The sequence below is a fragment of the Ailuropoda melanoleuca genome, chromosome 12 (assembly GCF_002007445.2).
Source record: "Ailuropoda melanoleuca isolate Jingjing chromosome 12, ASM200744v2, whole genome shotgun sequence".
In the NCBI taxonomy this organism is placed as follows: Eukaryota; Metazoa; Chordata; class Mammalia; order Carnivora; family Ursidae; genus Ailuropoda; species Ailuropoda melanoleuca.
In genome coordinates, this window is record NC_048229.1 from 56,026,387 (window position 1) to 56,044,393 (window position 18,007).

Below are 18,007 nucleotides of genomic sequence, written 5' to 3' on the forward strand. Positions count from 1 at the left end.
ACAAGATAGCAGAATTTTTGTTGCACTTTCCACAAAATATTTAGAAGGCCTTCTTTCTCAATAATTCTTTATACAATTGTTACTTTGCACTAAATTTGTTCCTCCAAAATAACAACACACCAGGACACCACCAAATCACCTCAGCAGTGCCACTCACAACTGCACAGCAGCAACTCCTAATGAACAAAACTGGTACCTGATTATGAACTATCTTCAGAACATAATCATCTTGTAAAGTTCATTACTTTGGAGCCAGTGAAGTTGGGAACCCCAAAACACTGCTGCTCTCATTCAGCTAAGCATTTTATTTATTAAAATTTGCTTTCTTTGGGCTATATCATATTAACATCATGAATATAAAACCATGATTACATGTACTCACCAGTTCTTTGAGAACATCAATCAAGACTTCTACATTCCACGTGTGTGCCTGTGCTCCATCACTTTTATCTTTTCCATCACTCCAGATCCCACTGCCAGGAGCAGAGATACTCTGTACAAGTAAAATTTGAATTAAACAAACCCAACTAATGTGTTCAGCTCTGATTGGTAGATCAATCAATCATACTGTAATTTAATAAATAAAATAAAGAGGGCAGGATATTAATTCAGATTGAAAAACAGTGATTCCTATATTTACCTGTAATGGAATTCCATCTGTCAATCCTGAATGAGTTCGAGCCATCATCCCCAAAACCCTGGCAACCTGGGCAGCTGTGACCTCCCGAACACCAAACTGCATGATTATATTGCGACATTCTTCAATACTGAAATAGAAATTAAACCTCAGAAAACACTACCACCTTCAATACCAAGGTTAAGAAATACTAATATGGATCAGCCCTGAGTGAAATCCTTAGACTTTTACTAATGTAAGCTTCATTCCATGTTATCTTATAGAGCTAGGAATATAAAAAGCACCTACTTAACTAAGAAAATGGGAAAACTTTTCCTTTTCACTGTATTTATATAAGAAGATGGATATTAGCTGAATCTATTGTGGTAATCATTTCATAATATATGTAAATCAAACCATTTATGTGAATCTAACCATCATGCTATATGCCTGAACTTGTACAGTGATGTGTATCAACTATTTCTCAATAAAACTTGAGGAAGAAAAGGAAATGGAAAAAGTTTAAAAGATCAATGGAAGAAAATACAAGCCAAGAGTAATGATTATCTTTCACAAAAACAAAATTAACTTCCTCTACCTTCAATATGAATCAAGTTTAAAATACTGATACTTAGGGCGCCTGGGTGTCTCAGCTGGTTAAGCATCGACTCCTGATTGATTTCGGCTTACGACATGATCTCAGGGTCATGACACAGAGCCCAGTGTGGAAATTAAGATTCTTTCTCTCCCTCTCCTGCCGACCGACCCTCCCCCACCCCCTTAAAAAAAAAAAAAATATATATATATATATACACACACACATACATATGTATATATATACACACACACATATATATATATATAAAATAAAATACTGATACTCAAGGTGAGTTTGATTATTCTGATATGTACAAAGCCTTGAAAATGTATCCTAACTCTTCTACTTTGCTCATTGAAGCTTAACTAAAAAGTTTTAGGCCAGGCACGTATTCATACCCAACAAATATATTTTAAAATAACTGGAAATTTGGTTTCTATGAAGAGTCTGAAAGACATTAAAAGTTAAAGTCAAAGCTGAATGCATTAATATCCTTAACTAACTCTTAAGAAAATACTGACAATCCACTTGATCACAGTCGTAAGTACTACTAACACGGTGAAAGTATTTCCTTTGGTGTCCCTAGCAAGTGAGAAAAACATTCAAAACATTTCTCCTTAAAAGGAAAGTTGTACAAAATGAAGATACAGTGGGGATTTGAAGGTACAGCGAGGGAAGAGAAAATTAAACACATCAGATAGGAAATAATACAATTTCCATAAACACTTACCTCATGCTCTTCCAAAAGCTAAAACTATCTATCCTGGCAACTAGTCTAAGAACCTCTGATTTCTAAATCTGAGAAACTAGGGGAGTGGAAAGAGATAAAAATTTAGCCACCAGAATATTTACAGCTGCCACCAAAACTAATACAGGCATACCTGGGAATTTTGTGTGTTTAGCTCCAGACGACAACAATAAATCAAGTCAAATGGACTTTTTCATTTCCCAGTGTATGTAAGTTAGGTTTACACTATACTGTAGGTCTACCGAGTGTGCAACAGCATTATATCAAACAAAATGTACACACTTGAATTAAAAAATACTCTTTTGCTAAAAACTGCTAGCCTTCACCTGAGCTTTCAGTGCGTTTTAATCACTGATGACAGATCAATAATAAATACAGTAATGAAAAAGTTTGAAATATTGTGAGAAACGTCAAAATGTGACACAAAGACACAAAGTAGTAAGCAAATGCTGTTGGAAAAATGGTGCCAACAGACCTGCCTGACACGGAATTCCACAAACTTCAGTTTGGAAAAAAAGTGCAGTCTCTGTGAAGCACAATAAAGTGAAGCATATAAAATGAGATATGCCTGTATGTGGAAGATTAAATTTAGAAGCAAAACTCCTCAGAGGCAAAGATGATGGCACATTAACTAATCTTAGGAACTTCCCTTAAAGAATTACATCGTATCTGACACAAGAGTAATCAGAAGTTTAGTATGTTTTACTACCAACCTTGCACAAAAGCCATAGCCTACTTCCTGCATAAAATCAGCCAAGGAGCTCTCCATCATGGTTTTAGCTACCCCTCCGGAATCAGGCAGGATCCTGTCCATTAGAATGTCCCGTTTTTCAGGGTATAAAAGTGGTGCAAGCACCACAGGACAGCGTTCCTGGGGAAAATCTGAAGGAGAAAAAGAAGATTACAACCGCCAAACTGATTAAAAACAAACTATCCTCATTTACCCTAAAAGCCCCCAAACCTGAATCTTCCACAAGTTTATTTTCAAAGCTTTTTCAGTTTTTTCCAATCCAGCTAGCCCAAGTTATGACTTTAATACCAATTTCAAAATATGAATGTTTTATCATCACAAAAATTGTTTGGATATATTTGTAAGTTTTTGTATTAGGATCCCAATACCTAGTGACCAATTCACATCCTAAATACTACTTCAAATTTTCACAGTAAGACTATCAGTTCCCATACAAAGAAGACATCAGAGATAGAGTACCATTGTCTATTTATTTCACTGACAGAAAGAAAATTTATCACTAAGAAAGTTAATGCAGTTTAAAATTAAACTATATATGGGCACCTGGCAGGCTCAGTTGGCACAGCACGGGACTCGATCTCAGGGTTGTGAGTTTGAGCCTCTCATTGGGTGTAGAGATTAAATAAAAAAAAACTTGAAAAAATTTTAAAATAAGGGGCACTTGGGTGGCTCAGTCACTTAAGTGTCCAATTCTTACTTTCAGGTCAGGTCATGGTCTCAGAGTCCTGGGATTGCTCCCTGTGCTCAGTGGGAGTCTGCTTCTCTTCTCCCTCTTCCTCTGCCCCTCCCCCTAGCTAGTGTGCATTTTCTTTCTCTCTCAAATAATCTTTTAAAATATTTTAGGGGCGCCTGGGTGGCACAGCGGTTAAGCATCTGCCTTCAGCTCAGGGCGTGATCCCGGCGTTATGGGATCGAGCCCCACATCAGGCTCCTCTGCTGTGAGCCTGCTTCTTCCTCTCCCACTGCCCCTGCTTGTGTTCCCTCTCTCACTGGCTGTCTCTATCTCTGTCAAATAAATAAATAAAATCTTTAAAAAAAAAATAAATAAAAAATAAAATAAAATATTTTAATTAAACTATAAAAAATAATAGTGAAAATGGACAGTGGTTAGTGTATAATCAAAGATTTGTTTTAAAAAGACTACTCATCTCTATAAAATAAAGATCAGAGAAAGAACATCAACAACAGGACTAGGAGTTATCTTAGCATAGCAATTCCAACAGCCCAAGAAGTAAAGCGGGCGTGTCAATAATGACCGATTTTTTAAAGTAAAAAGAGTACGTCACAACAATCTCCATCACCCTAAGGGAGAAAAAAAAAAAAAAAAAGACTACATGGATAAACATACCAAGTCTCAACTGAGACTGTTATCTACAGAACAAGATTATTGAAGTTATGTTCATTTTATACCTTTCCTATGAGGCTTTAATCACTTTCATATGTAAATTACAAAATTCTCTCTCAAAAAATTACCAACTTAAGGATAGAAAAGTAAACCATGGTCTTCACTTGTATTCTAAAATCCTTCTGTCATGTGTTTGTGTTCATCCAAAGAAATCATCTTTTGTAGGCAAGAGACATTCCTTTACCTCTGCGCAGCGTCTTAAGAAAAGCGTCTATTTGTTCCTGTCCAACTCCAAAGGCTCCCTTCTGCCCAAAAAGGAGATGGGAGAGGAGGAGATGTAGGACCTCTATTGCTATATCTTGGAAGCCACCTTCTTGATTTCCACTGACGTCTGCGTCAATGTAAGAACGCAGAAGATCAGGAAGCTTCTGTTTGATAAACTGGGCAGCTAGAAGTCAGGTAAACCAAAAACCACAAGTTACTTCTGCACCACAATAGATAAAAAGTCACATCATAACACCATGACCATGACCATCATTCTCATTCACCAACTTACCCCCCACCCTCTGATGTTTTCACAGCTATAGCAGGCAGGTATAAAATGAGGCCAATTGCCAGGAGGCAGAGGGAGGGGCGGGGGGGGGATGGAGAGTTGTTCAGCGGGTACAGTGTTTCAGTTTTGCAAAACGAAGTAGTTTCAGACATCTATTACACAATGTGAATACAGTTAACACTACTGAACTATACGCTTAAAAAAATGGTTATGAAGGTAAGTTTTATAATATCTTTTTACCATACATACATACATTCATAAGACAGATAATCTTAGCTTATTTTACTCTCTAAATCTAAACTATGGAGCCTCAAGATTCAAAAACTAATGGATTTTAAAGAAATAACCTCACTACAGGATCTTTAAGAAAAAAAGAACTTACCAAAACCTCTGAGATCTGAGCTAGAAGAATTCAAGAGGGCAAGGCCAAAAATTACCTGAAACAAGAGGGGTTAGATTGACGAAAGAGTCAAGTAACTGTCTTTAATTCCAATTTTGCCTCTCTCTCTTCTTAAATCACTTACCTCTTGTACTTTGCTTAACTTGAGAACTTTACTCAGCTGGGCAAATAAGTGGGGTGCAGGCTTTAAACTCTGAAACAAATCAAACTTTATTTTAAAACAAGAAGAACTTAGGGGCGCCTGGGTGGCACAGCGGTTAAGCATCTGCCTTCGGCTCAGGGCGTGATCCGGCGTTATGGGATCGAGCCCCACATCAGGCTCCTCTGCTATGAGCCTGCTTCTTCCTCTCACTCCCCCTGCTTGTGTTCCCTCTCTCGCTGGCTGTCTCTATCTCTGTCAAATAAATAAATAAAATCTTTAAAATAAAAAAAAACAAAAACAAAAACAAAAAAAAAAACAAGAAGAACTTAAAAAAAAAAAGAACTTATAATTTTCAAGAAGTTTTATAAAAAACATCTATTCACCCAATTATGGTGCTACACAGGAGTGACAGAATTCTATAGTCATGCTAGAAACAATACCCTATGTCCTAGACTGTGACCGGACAATCTTAAGCTTTCACATGATCTGGTTTTATTAAATTTCTACATATTATCAAACTGTCTTGATTTTGCTAGAAAACTAAAAAACCGCAAAGTTAACTACTGAACTTTTTAAATCAGGACATGTCATTATGAGATCAAGGTTTAAGGCCTTTTTAGAAAGTCACATTCTTAGGACTACTGAAGATAAAAGCAATACCAACCTTCTGATAGTGCAATGGATTATCAATGGCATAGGACAGCGTCGAGATAAAATTTGGCTTTGTAATCAGCGACGCACACTCCTGAATCAGAAACTGAGTCTTTAAAAATAAAAAGTGAATCTTCGTTAGCACTAACATTCACCTTCTTCACAAACACGTAGAGGTACTCAGAAAATTAAAGTGTCATCTAATATTGTATACTGTTTCTATACTTTATCAAAATAAGCTCTTTAAAAATCCCATTTGAACTACTTAGAGTCTATTAGCAAAAAGTTAACACCAATGCCTCTACAGAATAGTTTCTATTGATAAGGTAGCTATAAGGCACAATATAATGACAAACTATTACCAAACTGAAAATCAAGCCAAAGAAATCCTATATAGAACAAGAGGTCCCTTCTCTGCCTTACTTACTTGTCAAGTAGGACTTCCCCCACATTCTTGCTTCCTGCAGGCAGGTCTGATCCCCAGCAATCTAAGCCTGACCTAGGTAGCTATTAATGGTCTGCAGCCAAAAAGGAGAAGGGAAGGACAAGTCCCAATACCTTTTAGCCAATCAGCTAAGATCATCTCTGGATGATTTCTATGTGTCATTTGCTACACAATATCCAAAATGCAATTCACTGAACAATTAGATCTAAGTAAACACAAACTCCGTAAGCCCCAATACCTGATGAAAATCTTTGCCACTGCTTTTACCATCGCCACTGAAATCCACATGCGAAAATAGGCAGCGTAATAAATGCCTGTCTGCCTCAGGACCGTGCCGATTCACAATCTAAAAAGAACAAAAATACGAATTTGTAGTCACCATTAAGGAGGATTAAAAAACAATCTCTAGGCAAAATCCCAAATTACATTAATTGTTCATTTTGAATAAGACTTATAGGAATTAATGAAATGGAGGTGCCAATATTTTATAATTAAATGTTTTTTAAATGTTTCCTACAGTCACGGGCAGGAAAAATACAAGAAATTAATTAGTCCATATAAGTAACTGTGTGCATTTTAGTCAATATCTAAATCAAAACACCAAGTAGCATAAATGACATGTAGTAAGAATACAGAGTGTTTTTAAGTTATAAGGCAACAATTTCATAACAAACTGGAGTTATGAGAATATCTTTTTCTATGCACTATTTGTACCCTAAAAATGTAACTTTAAACCTAACACAACTGTAACTCTTTACAATAGCCTACAAGGCAACGCCCTAAAAAAACAGTCTGGGGACAGCATGTGGCTCAGTCGGTTAAGCATCTGGCTCTTGATCTCAGCTCAGCTATCTCAGGGTTTTGAGTTCAAGCCTTGCACTGGGTTCCACACTGTGCATGGAGATTACTTTAAAAAAATTTAATACATAAAAATTTTTAAAAAGCCCTTCTTCAGTACTTTTTTTTTTTTAGATTTTATTTATTTATTTGACAGAGACAGAGACAGCCAGCGAGAGAGGGAACATAAGCAGGGGGAGTGGGAAAGGAAGAAGCAGGCTCCCAGCGGAGGAGCCCGATGCCGGCTGGATCCCAGGACTCCAGGATCATACTGAGCCGAAGGCAGGCACCTAATGACTGAGCCACCCAGGCACCCCCGCCTTCTTCCGTACTTTAGATGTTGCCCCCAAGCTCCATTTAGTTTCTTGCTGTTTCTCAAATTTACCAATGTTTGTACTTGCTATTCTAATTATAAAGCTTCAGGTATCTACACATGGGCTGTTCTCTCAGTTCCTTTCATAACTACACGACCAGCCCCCCTATCACCCGTTCACTCTGCTTTACTTTTCCCCATAGAGCTTATGACCACCTGATATTTTCTTTTTATTTTCTATGTCCCTCACTAGACTTCAAGTTGCACAAGAGCAGGGAATTTGTGCAGTTTTACTCACTTCTTCAGACCTACAAAAGAGCTTAGCACACAATTAAGTACAGAGCAATCATTTATTTATTAAATGCTTTTTATAAGTATTACAAATAATATTTTCTTACACTTTAGGGTAAGTATGGTACTGAGCTTCCTTGGTTTAATCTTCAACAACTATGCCAAAATTTACTGCAGTTTTATAGATGAAGAGATGAACATTTACATCAGACTACATGAGCCTTAAATTCCATGTAGATGAGCTGAGAAATCAGGATTCATGGTCCAACTCCAAAGCCTATATGCTTTCCACTGAATCATAATTATGTGGTACATGGCTAAGTTAACTTACTTCAAATGTTTCCGTTTTCCCCACCCAGAAAATGTAGGGTGTTAAATAAGAGCAATTTTTACACTGTCCCATAAACATCTTGACATTAAAAATCAATAAAATCAGATAATTAGTAAGAACCTCTGCATCTCTAAAAATTACTGTGAACCTATTCACAATATATTGGTTCTATGGGTTCTTACAGTCCCTTAAGTCCTGTAAAAACAAGAGACTATTTTTTCCTATCCCCTAAAATGCTAAAAACATCTTAAAGAGGCAATTCAAATTAATGAGGAATAAAATTACTTATGCTCCAACCAAATGGACCTCTCCCTCAAATGAACAAGAATATTTGGCTCTGAGGCGCCTAGATGGCTCACTTAGTTAAGTGTCTGCCTTTAGCTCAGGTCATGATCCCAGGGTTCTGGGATCAAGCTCCAAGCATCCTGCTCTCTGCTCAGCAGGGAGCGCACTTCTCCCTCTCCCTCTGCTTGGTGCTCTGCCTACTTGTGCGCGTGTGCTTGCTCTCTGTGTCAAATAAATAAAATCTTCAGAAAAAAAAAAAAAAGTATCTGGCTTAACAAATATTTGAGTACATACTGTACTATTCAAGGTACAGCAAATACAGCAGTAGAGGAGATCAATGGGTTCTGTAGCTCTCGTGAACTATAGTCTCACAGGGGAAATATGAAGAATTTGATAATATTAACTATCATATAAAAAAACAAAAAAGGGTTATGTGATATAGGTAGAGGAGGGGGGAGTGATACTTCAGAAAGGCCTTCCCTAAAGATGTAACATATAAGCTGAGACTTAAAGTACTGAGGTGACAACAACCACAGATAGAGCTTGAGGAAAGAGCATTTTAGGCAAAAAGTAAACAGTATGCAAATGCATTTAATAAGAAAAAAAAAAAGTCAGAGGGAGTCAAGAGCCTAGATCATGGTTAAGGAACTTACTGACTTATCTGCTACTGTTACATCAATCTAAAAAATGGAAGAGATATTCCACTAGACTGTCAGTGGCCAAAAACAAAACAAAACAAAAACACAAAACGGGTGCGTGGGTGGCTCAGTCAGTTAAGCGTCAGACTCTTGGTTTCTGCTTGGGTCATGATCTCAGGGTTGTGGGATAGAGCCCCACGTCAGGCTCTGCACTCAGTGGGGGTCTGCTTCAGATTCTTTCTCCCTCCTCCTCTGCCCCTCCCCCACACGCACGCTTCCTCTCTAATAAGATCTTTAAAAAACAAAAAATGTTTTAACTAGAGTAAGCAGAATTTTACAAACCTCCCTTCTTATCCTTCACATTTATTTCTACATTATATAATTTCACAATTGCTTTTACAGCCACTCAATCTTACCAACCCTAAGAAGTACAGACAAACAATACCATATTATTACAGATAAAGAGTTTTTAGAAAAATCAAGGTTTCAATGACCGGAAAGTGTCACGCTTAACTTGCAGGATAGCGGCAGGATCACAGGTGTATTTTATAGCAGCTAGGTGAATAGAATATTCATTCAGTGATACCATAGTGCCCTTCACTAGAAGCAACTGGTTTTTTTTCCCCCCTAAAACTAAAGGGCTATTTTAAACGCATGATCTTGGATTGCAGAGATGTTGACATAAGATTTCACTGATCCCCCAAGATCAAGCCCTGGGCATTTTCACTTAAAATTTAAACCATTCCACCCACTGGACAGGGGAGACCAGTAAAATAATTCAGTTTTAGTTAAGTACATTACAATCTGATAAAAATCTTTAGGCTGCATTGGTAATAAATTAAATATATCAAAGGCAATGTACAATATTTCAATAATGATCTGATCTGTGGCTAGAATAACAAAATCTCATCTAGAAGTCACATATTAAGAGGGACACTAACAAACAGTGCATTTACAATGGTAGAGATTCAGAAAATCATGTGAAATGGTTAGAAAAATGGGGCACTATTTGCCCTAGAGAATACATGAGAAAGAATTAAAGACTTAATTGTGTGAAGGATAATTACATGAAATAATAAATCTTATACAGAAAAAAGAGCCTCAAACATTTATTTTAGCTCATTATAAGGAAATTCCTAGTAAGGTTGTCCAAAAATTGTAATGTTTAATCTTACGAGGTAGTCAACGTTCATATTCAGAAACAACAAAAATGCCATTAATACTTGTTAAATACTCCTTTGGGTGGAATATTGATAAACCAGCTGTTAACCTGATGATTTGTGTCTGCAACATAGCTCCTAAAAAAGATTTTTATTTACATATATATGGATATGGAAAAAACTCAGAAAGACTTATACAAAGAAAAATACAAAACCTAACCTAACAGATGACCTCAAAGTTGAAAACAAACAAAAAAAACCCCAAGATTCTACACAATCATAAAATACCAAATTTTGGGGTGCCTAGCTGGCTCAGTCCATTAAGCTCAAGTCATGATCTCAGGGTCATGACATAGAGCCTCAAGCTCTTGAGTTGGCTCAGCACTAGGCATGAAGCCTGCTTAAGAGTCTCTCCTCCTGGCTCCCTCTGCTTCTGACCCTCCCCCACTTCAAAAAAAAAAAAAAAAAGTACCAGATTTTTAAAATTTAAATTGAAGGCAGTAAACTCTCTACATTACAATGATCACAGTCTTAGACTATAATATGGTCTATAGAAGTAATGAAGCATCTTCATATTTTTCTTGTTAAACAATTTTAACTCTTAAAAATACTGATTCTAGTTTTTCTTACCTATATGAATATTTTGGGTTACTTTATAAAAATAGATTTGCATGTATTTGAAACAGTTAACTATATTGAAAAAACTGTGCAGCAAATATAAAGGGTAGTTCTAACACGAAAATCATTAATTCAAAGGACAAAACTTTCAAATTTCTAAGCAAAAGATGGTGGAACTAGTAGTACTTTGTTCTGCTATTGCATAACAAAAGCCTTCTTTATTTCCATTTCCAATAAAACATACTCCTGAAAAAAGTGGTCCAGAGAGATAAGGAAGATAGCCCATTATTACCACCTCAAAAGACAGGCCAAATCAGAATTCTATCTGGGACTGATAATTCCAGAAACAAAAATGTTTAGGACTGATAAATGTCCCAGAACATATATGAGCCAATAAGAGACTACCCATTCCTAGATCAACATACTGCAGAATGACAAAGGAAGTAGAGCTGAGGAAACAACAAAGTTCAAGACGCTACCTTTAATGTCTATGAGCAAACCATCTAGCCAAAGGTGAATGCTGGAGAAGTACAATGAAGGAGGCCACAGGAGGTGACAACCATTACTGAATTTGAAAACAGAAATGACACTCTACCCCAACATACTTCTCTGCCCTCAAACAACCCTAAGATTGTTTACATGTGAGTAAACAACCGGGTTGATTCAAAGATGAGAAAAAACCCAGTGATTCAGTATGGAACCTATTTGAAAAAACTGTAAAATAAACAGAACAAAGAAACAAGACAGATGAAAAGCATACATTTTGAAGGATTTACCCAAATAAATAATTCAGACAAATAATATTTCATATTGTCCAAGAAATTATATGAATTGTTTTTGTTTTTTAAGGGGAAAAGTCCTCAAAAACGTAAACACTGGTTCAAAGACAAGAGAAGAAAATAAAAGCAAGCTTGCAGTACTTAAAGGAGAAACTGAAGGCAAAAATTTTCAGAAAAGATAACCACCTATCAATATATCTCTATCCCCATGAAAAACAAATTCAAAGTAAACAACAAAAATATCCATAAAATAAAGACTTGAACAGGAAGATTGAAAGATACACAAGAAAGCACAAGAAAGGCTGATGCAGCATAAATAATGCCACATCATACACATAAAGTCAATAAACTCTATAATAAAAAAAAAGTACAGGTATATTGAGCCTTGGAGTAGATGCAGGTAGGAAAAGTAAGTTAACTAAAATAAAATGGATAAGGAAAGATAAATACAAGGGAAGACAGTCTGGGAGTCTTTAACATTACACATTGCTGAAGATTAATGGGGAGTAATATTTACAAAACTAGGGGTAAACTTGACTCAAGAATTTAGTTGTAGTTGGACACTAAATAAAAATGAGAAACATTCTCAAGCATGAAAGAATTCTGTTGCCACCACCCACGTTCAAAATGAAACAAATCTGACAATGATCTACAGCCAAAAAGAAATGAATGAAAATACAAGGGTTTTTTGGGAATACAGAAATTGCAGTAAAGGACAGGCAAGAATTGAATCCATTTCAATATATAATATATTTCTAATGGGTGCCTTATTGGCTCAGTTGGTGGAGCACAAGACTCGATCTCAGGGTCATGAGTTCAAGCCCCACAATGGGTGAACATGGAGGCTACTTAAAAACAAAGAAACAAAAAACCAAAAACTGCATTTCTAGTAAGACTAAATTGCTTCTTGAATAAAAGCTGTTTTACAGATTTAACTTTGGGTACAAAAATTTTACATAATTACCAAGCAAAATTAAATTACTAAAAAAGTACTCCCTAAATATTGGAAGTAATATGAAAACAATGAAGCCAACACGATATCCAGTTGGTGGTGTAACTCTGCCAAGAACTACTCTAAATAACTTTAATACATTAATTTGATGGCACATCTCTAGTGAGATACATAGCCATATCTCATTTTATTACACTTCATTTTACAGGTAATGTTTTTGTTTTTCAAACTGAAGGCTTGTGGCAACTGTGTATTGGGTCATTTCTGCAAAAGCATTTGCTCATTTCTTCTGTGTCACATTTTGGTAATTCTCACAATATTTCCAATTTTCCCATTATATATTTTTTTAAAGATTTTATTGATTTGAGAGAGAAAGAAAGAGAGAACGAGAGAGCGCGAGCAGGCGCGCGCGCACACACACAAGAGGCGGGAGGGTCAGAGGGAGAAGCAGAATCCCCACTGAGCAGGGGGCACGAGGAGGGACTTGATCCTGGGACTCCAGGATAATGACCAAAGCCAAAGGCAGTTGCCTAACCAACTGAGCCACCCAGGTGCCCCTCATTGTACTTCTTATGGTGATCTGTGATCATGATTTTTTTTAAGATTTTATTTATTTATTTGACAGAGAGAGAGAGAGACAGCCAGCGAAAGAGGGAACACAAGCAGGGGAGTGGGAGAGGAAGAAGCAGGCTCCCAGCGGAGGAGCCTGATGCGGGGCTTGATCCCAAAACGCTGGGATCACGCCCTGAGCCAAAGGCAGACGCTTAACGACTGTGCCACCCAGGCGCCCCTGTGATCATGATTTTTCATGTTACTATTCCAACTGTTTCAGGGCACCATGAACTAACCCAATACAAGACGGCAAACATAATCAATAAATGTCATGTGTGTTCTGACTACTCCACCAACTGGATGCTCCCCAAACTTTCCCTCTATTACCTGAGACACAATATTGAAATTAGACTCTTAATAACCCCACAATGGCCTCCTAAGCGTTCAAATGAAAGGAAGAGTCAAACTTATCTCACTTGAAATCAAAAGATAGAAATGACTGTTAGTTGAGGAAGGCATGCTGAAAGTCAAAACAGGCCAAAAGCTAGTCCTCTTGTGTCTAAGTTGGCCAAGGTGTAAATGCAAAGAAAAAATGTCTTAAAGGAAATTAAAAGTTTTACTCCAGTGAACACACAAATGATAAGAAAGCATGAGTCTTACTGCTGGTATGGAGAACGTTGTTGTGGTCTACACAGATCGAACCAGCCACAACATTCCCTTAAGCCAAAGCCTAATACAGATAGGTGTATTAAAGTATAAAGCCTCAGGTAGGTGAGGACGCCGCAGAAGGAAAATGTGAAGCTAGCAGAGACTGGCTCATAGGGTTTAAGGAAAGAAGCCGTCTCCATAAAAGCACAAAGTGAAGCAAAGGCTGATGCAGAAGCTACAGCAAGTTATCCAGAAGATCTGGCCAGATAATGAAGGCAGCTATAGTAAACAACAGATTTTCAATGTAGATGGAAAAAGACTTAGAAGAGATGCCATTTAGGACTTCCACAGCCAGAGAGAAGTCAATGGCTGCTTCAAAGGACAAGCTGACTCTCTTTATTAGGGACTAATGCAGCAGGTGACTGTAAGTTAAAGCCAAAGTTCACTTAGCATTCTGAAATCCTAGAGCCCTTACAATTATGTTAAATTGACCCTGCCTGTGCACTTTAAATGGAACAAAACCCTGGAGGACAGCACATCTGTTTACAACATGGTTTAGTGAATATTTGAAGCCCACTGTTGAGACCTACTATTCAGAAAGAGATTTCTTTCAAAATATTACTGATCCTTGACAACATACCAGGTCACCCAAGAGCTCTGATGAAGATGTATAGCACGATTAATGTGGTTTTCATGTCCACTGACGCAACATCCATTCTGCAGCCCATGGATCAACTAGTCATTTCTACTTTCCAGCCTTACTATTTAAGAAATACATTTCTTAAAGCTAGAGCCAGACAGCAATGTCTTTAATGGATCTGGGCAAAGTAAACTGAAAATCTTCCAGAAAGGATTTACCATTCTAAATGCCATCCAAGAAGAACATTCAAGATTAATGGGAAGAGGTCAAAATATCAACATTAACAGGAGTTAACGGAAGAAGTTGATTCCAAACCTCAAGGATGACTTCAGGGGTTGAAGACTTCAGTGGAAGAAGTAACTGCAGATGTGGTAGAAATAGCAAGAGAACCAGAATTGGAAGTGGAGCCTCATGACGTAACTTAATTGCTGCAATCTTTTGAATGAGCAAAAAAAGTTTCTTGAAATGGAATTTACTCCTGGTGAAGATGTTGGAATGACAACAAAGTTTAGAATATTATATAAACTTAGCTGATAAAGCAGCAGAAGGGTTTGAGAAGACACAAATGTTTTTTGAAGATTTTATTTATGTACTTATTTGAGAGAGAAAGCATGCACAAGCAGGAAGAGCAGCAGAGGAAAAGGAATAGCCAACTCCACACTAAGCATGGAGTGCAATGTGGGGCTCCATCCTACAACCCTGAGAGTTCATGACCTGAGCCAAAATCAAGAGTCAGACGCTCAACCAAATGAGCCACCCAGGCGCCCTAGGACTGACTCCAGTTTTGAAATAAATTCTACTGTCGGTAAAATGACATCAAAGAATATCACATGCTACAGAGAAATCATTCTTGAAAGAAGAAATCAATCGATGTGGCAAACGTCACTGTTATCTTATGTTAAGAAACTGCCAGGGCCACTCCAACCTTCAGCAGTCACCACCCTGACCAGTCGCAGCAGCCATGGACAAAAGGCAAGACCCTCCATAGGCAAAAAGATTAACTGTGCTGAAAGCTTATATGATGGTTAACATGTTTTGGCAATAAAGTATTTTTTAATGGAAATATGTATACTTTTTAGACATAATGATATTATATACTTAAGATGCTGTACTATAGTACAAATGGGACTTTTAAAATTTACTTGACTCACTTTATTGCAATGGTCTGGAACCAAACTCACATTATCTCTGAAATATGCCTAGGGATACCTCTGGGATACCCTAAGGGTTCCCCTTGCCCCCTACCTCTATTTTCCATAATCATAGTGCAGTTAACAGCGTCAGGGCTGTTAGTCTGAAACCCCTGATTGTGCAGTGTGGAACAGAGTAAATGATTTTTTTTTATCACTGATAACTGGAATTTTGTGCATAGGAAAAAAAAGGAAATAGATTTCAGATCATTAATGGAAGTAAAGATAAACTGGAAATACCAGTAGTATCAGTATGAACTCATGGTGTATTTTCTCCTTAGCTTTGTCCACTGAAAGGCCTAATAATGAACAACTGATCATCAGCAAGCAATGCAAGTGATGAAGTAACTTTCTAGGTCCAAAATGGTGCCACTCCTGCCCAGGATGCCATGCCAGCAAACCAAAACTTAGATAACTTTCGAGTCCCTGTAAATGCTCCACTTCACCAGAAATGCAGTACATTCAGTCAGCCAATACCAAAGGCCAAGCCAACTCTGGGCCTTCTCACCTTAAACAAGGTTGACTATGTGGCCCCAGCCAACCAGATATTTTTCATTAGTCTCTTCCTTGTTTTTTATTTGTAATCCTATAAAAATAGCTTCTTACGGGGCGCCTGGATGGCACAGCGGTTAAGCGTCTGCCTTCGGCTCAGGGCGTGATCCCGGCATTATGGGATCGAGCCCCACATCAGGCTCCTCTCCTATGAGCCTGCTTCTTCCTCTCCCACTCCCCCTGCTTGTGTTCCCTCTCTCGCTGGCTGTCTCTATCTCTGTCCAATAAATAAATAAAATCTTAAAAAAAAAAATAGCTTCTTACCTTCTGCCCCATTTTGCAGTTCCCCTGAAGGGGCCTGCCCATGTAATGAAGTACTACATAAAGTTTGTGTGCATCACCTAAGTTGCCTTCTTTAATCACTTTTTAAGTGGAGAGATGATCTCCATATACCATTTTCCACTAAAATAAAACCAAGGCCTCTTAGAGAAACTGCTAATTCCAGGTCTGAAGCAAAAAATACACAAGATAAGTCTAGAATATTTTAGTTTTCCAGTTTCAGAAATGACATCAAGGACTATAAATTACAAAAATAAGGGGACAAAGGACTTCAAAGCCAACAAGAATTAAGCATTTACTGGCCAAAGAGTCTCATCAGTAATACTTTTCAATGAACTCAAATATATCAAATATGTTCAAAACTACATGAGTTCTTGGTGCACCTGGGTGGCTCAGTCAGTTAAGTGACTGACTCTTGATTTCAGTTCAGGTCATCATGTCAGGGTCATAGGATCGAGCCCCACATTGGACTCTGCACTCAGAGGGAAGTCTGCTTGGGATTCTCTCCCTCTCCCTGTGCCCCTCCTCCCACCCACACACTGCACCCACACGTGCTCCCTCTCTAAAAAAATAAACCTTAAAAAAAAAAATACATGAGTTCCTAAGAATACTAGTTACTGATCATGTTTAGAAGGTGATAGGAAACAAGTCACTCCGAAAACTGGCAAATAAACAGAGAATCAAGCACCGATCTTGCCCTTCCTACATACAATGTACCTCAGGTAACCATATAGTTGGTAAGCCAAGTTTCCCTTTACAGAATTATTTCAAGAATGCATAACAGGAAGAATACCATCACTTCGCAATCCCTGACAAATTAATGAATCCAGTCAATGAACAAAGCCTGCTAAAAATCACAAAAGTAGAGGCAAGCAAACATTGCAAACCTGATGAAAGTATACATGAACTACAAACTGTCCAAAAGAAAGAAAACTCTTAATCTGATTGTGCTTCTAAATTTACTAACTTACAGAAAATACAAGAGACATAAGAACATGTTAAACACCAACACAGCAAATTCACACTGTGGGTAACTACAGGACAAAAGAACCTGATTTAATAAAATAATTACAAGAAAAAAAGAGGGATGGGGCGCCTGGGTGGCACAGCGGTTAAGCATCTGCCTTCGGCTCAGGGCGTGGTCCCGGCGTTGTGGGATCGAGCCCCACATCAGGCTCCTCCGTTATGAGCCTGCTTCTTCCTCTCCCATTCCCCCTGCTTGTGTTCCCTCTCTCGCTGGCTGTCTCTATCTCTGTCGAATAAATAAATGAAATCTTTAAAAAAAAAAAAAAAAGAGGGAAAATCACAGATTTTAAAAGAGATTTGATATGGGCCAATGCAACACACATTTTATTTGGATCCTAATTCAAACCCAAGTGTGATCAAATTTTTAGATGAGGCAAAACAAGAAATCTGAGTGTTAACTGGATATTACATGTTTAGAAATTACTGCACTTTTTTTTTTTTTTAAAGAGCCAGAGAGCGAGTACGCACCCACGAAAGCTGGAGAAGGAAAAAGTGGGAGGGAAAGAGAATCCCAAGCAGGCTCCACACCCAGTGCAGAGCCCCAAGTGGGGTTCCTTCTAATCCACCCTCAGATCACGACCTGAGCAGAATGTTTAACCGACTGAGCCACCCAGGCGCCCTATATATCATGTTTTAAATTAAGATATGAGGGGGCGCCTGGGTGGCA

At 37.8% G+C, this 18,007-nt stretch overlaps 1 protein-coding gene across 7 annotated transcripts in view; it reads right to left on the minus strand.

Moving 5' to 3' along the window:
- The window catches only part of CNOT1 (CCR4-NOT transcription complex subunit 1), a 104,507-nt gene that overhangs the window by 55,767 nt on the left and 30,733 nt on the right, over positions 1-18,007 (minus strand). For all 7 annotated transcript variants that reach the window (XM_011221848.3, XM_011221886.3, XM_002912277.4 and 4 more), the window contains 8 exons: positions 6,488-6,595; positions 5,818-5,916; positions 5,136-5,204; positions 4,994-5,048; positions 4,303-4,506; positions 2,676-2,844; positions 641-767; positions 383-493 (listed from right to left, as the gene is read on the minus strand). In XM_011221848.3, the coding sequence (XP_011220150.1) occupies positions 383-493; positions 641-767; positions 2,676-2,844; positions 4,303-4,506; positions 4,994-5,048; positions 5,136-5,204; positions 5,818-5,916; positions 6,488-6,595 (942 nt within the window). The remainder of the gene's footprint in view (positions 1-382; positions 494-640; positions 768-2,675; positions 2,845-4,302; positions 4,507-4,993; positions 5,049-5,135; positions 5,205-5,817; positions 5,917-6,487; positions 6,596-18,007) is intronic.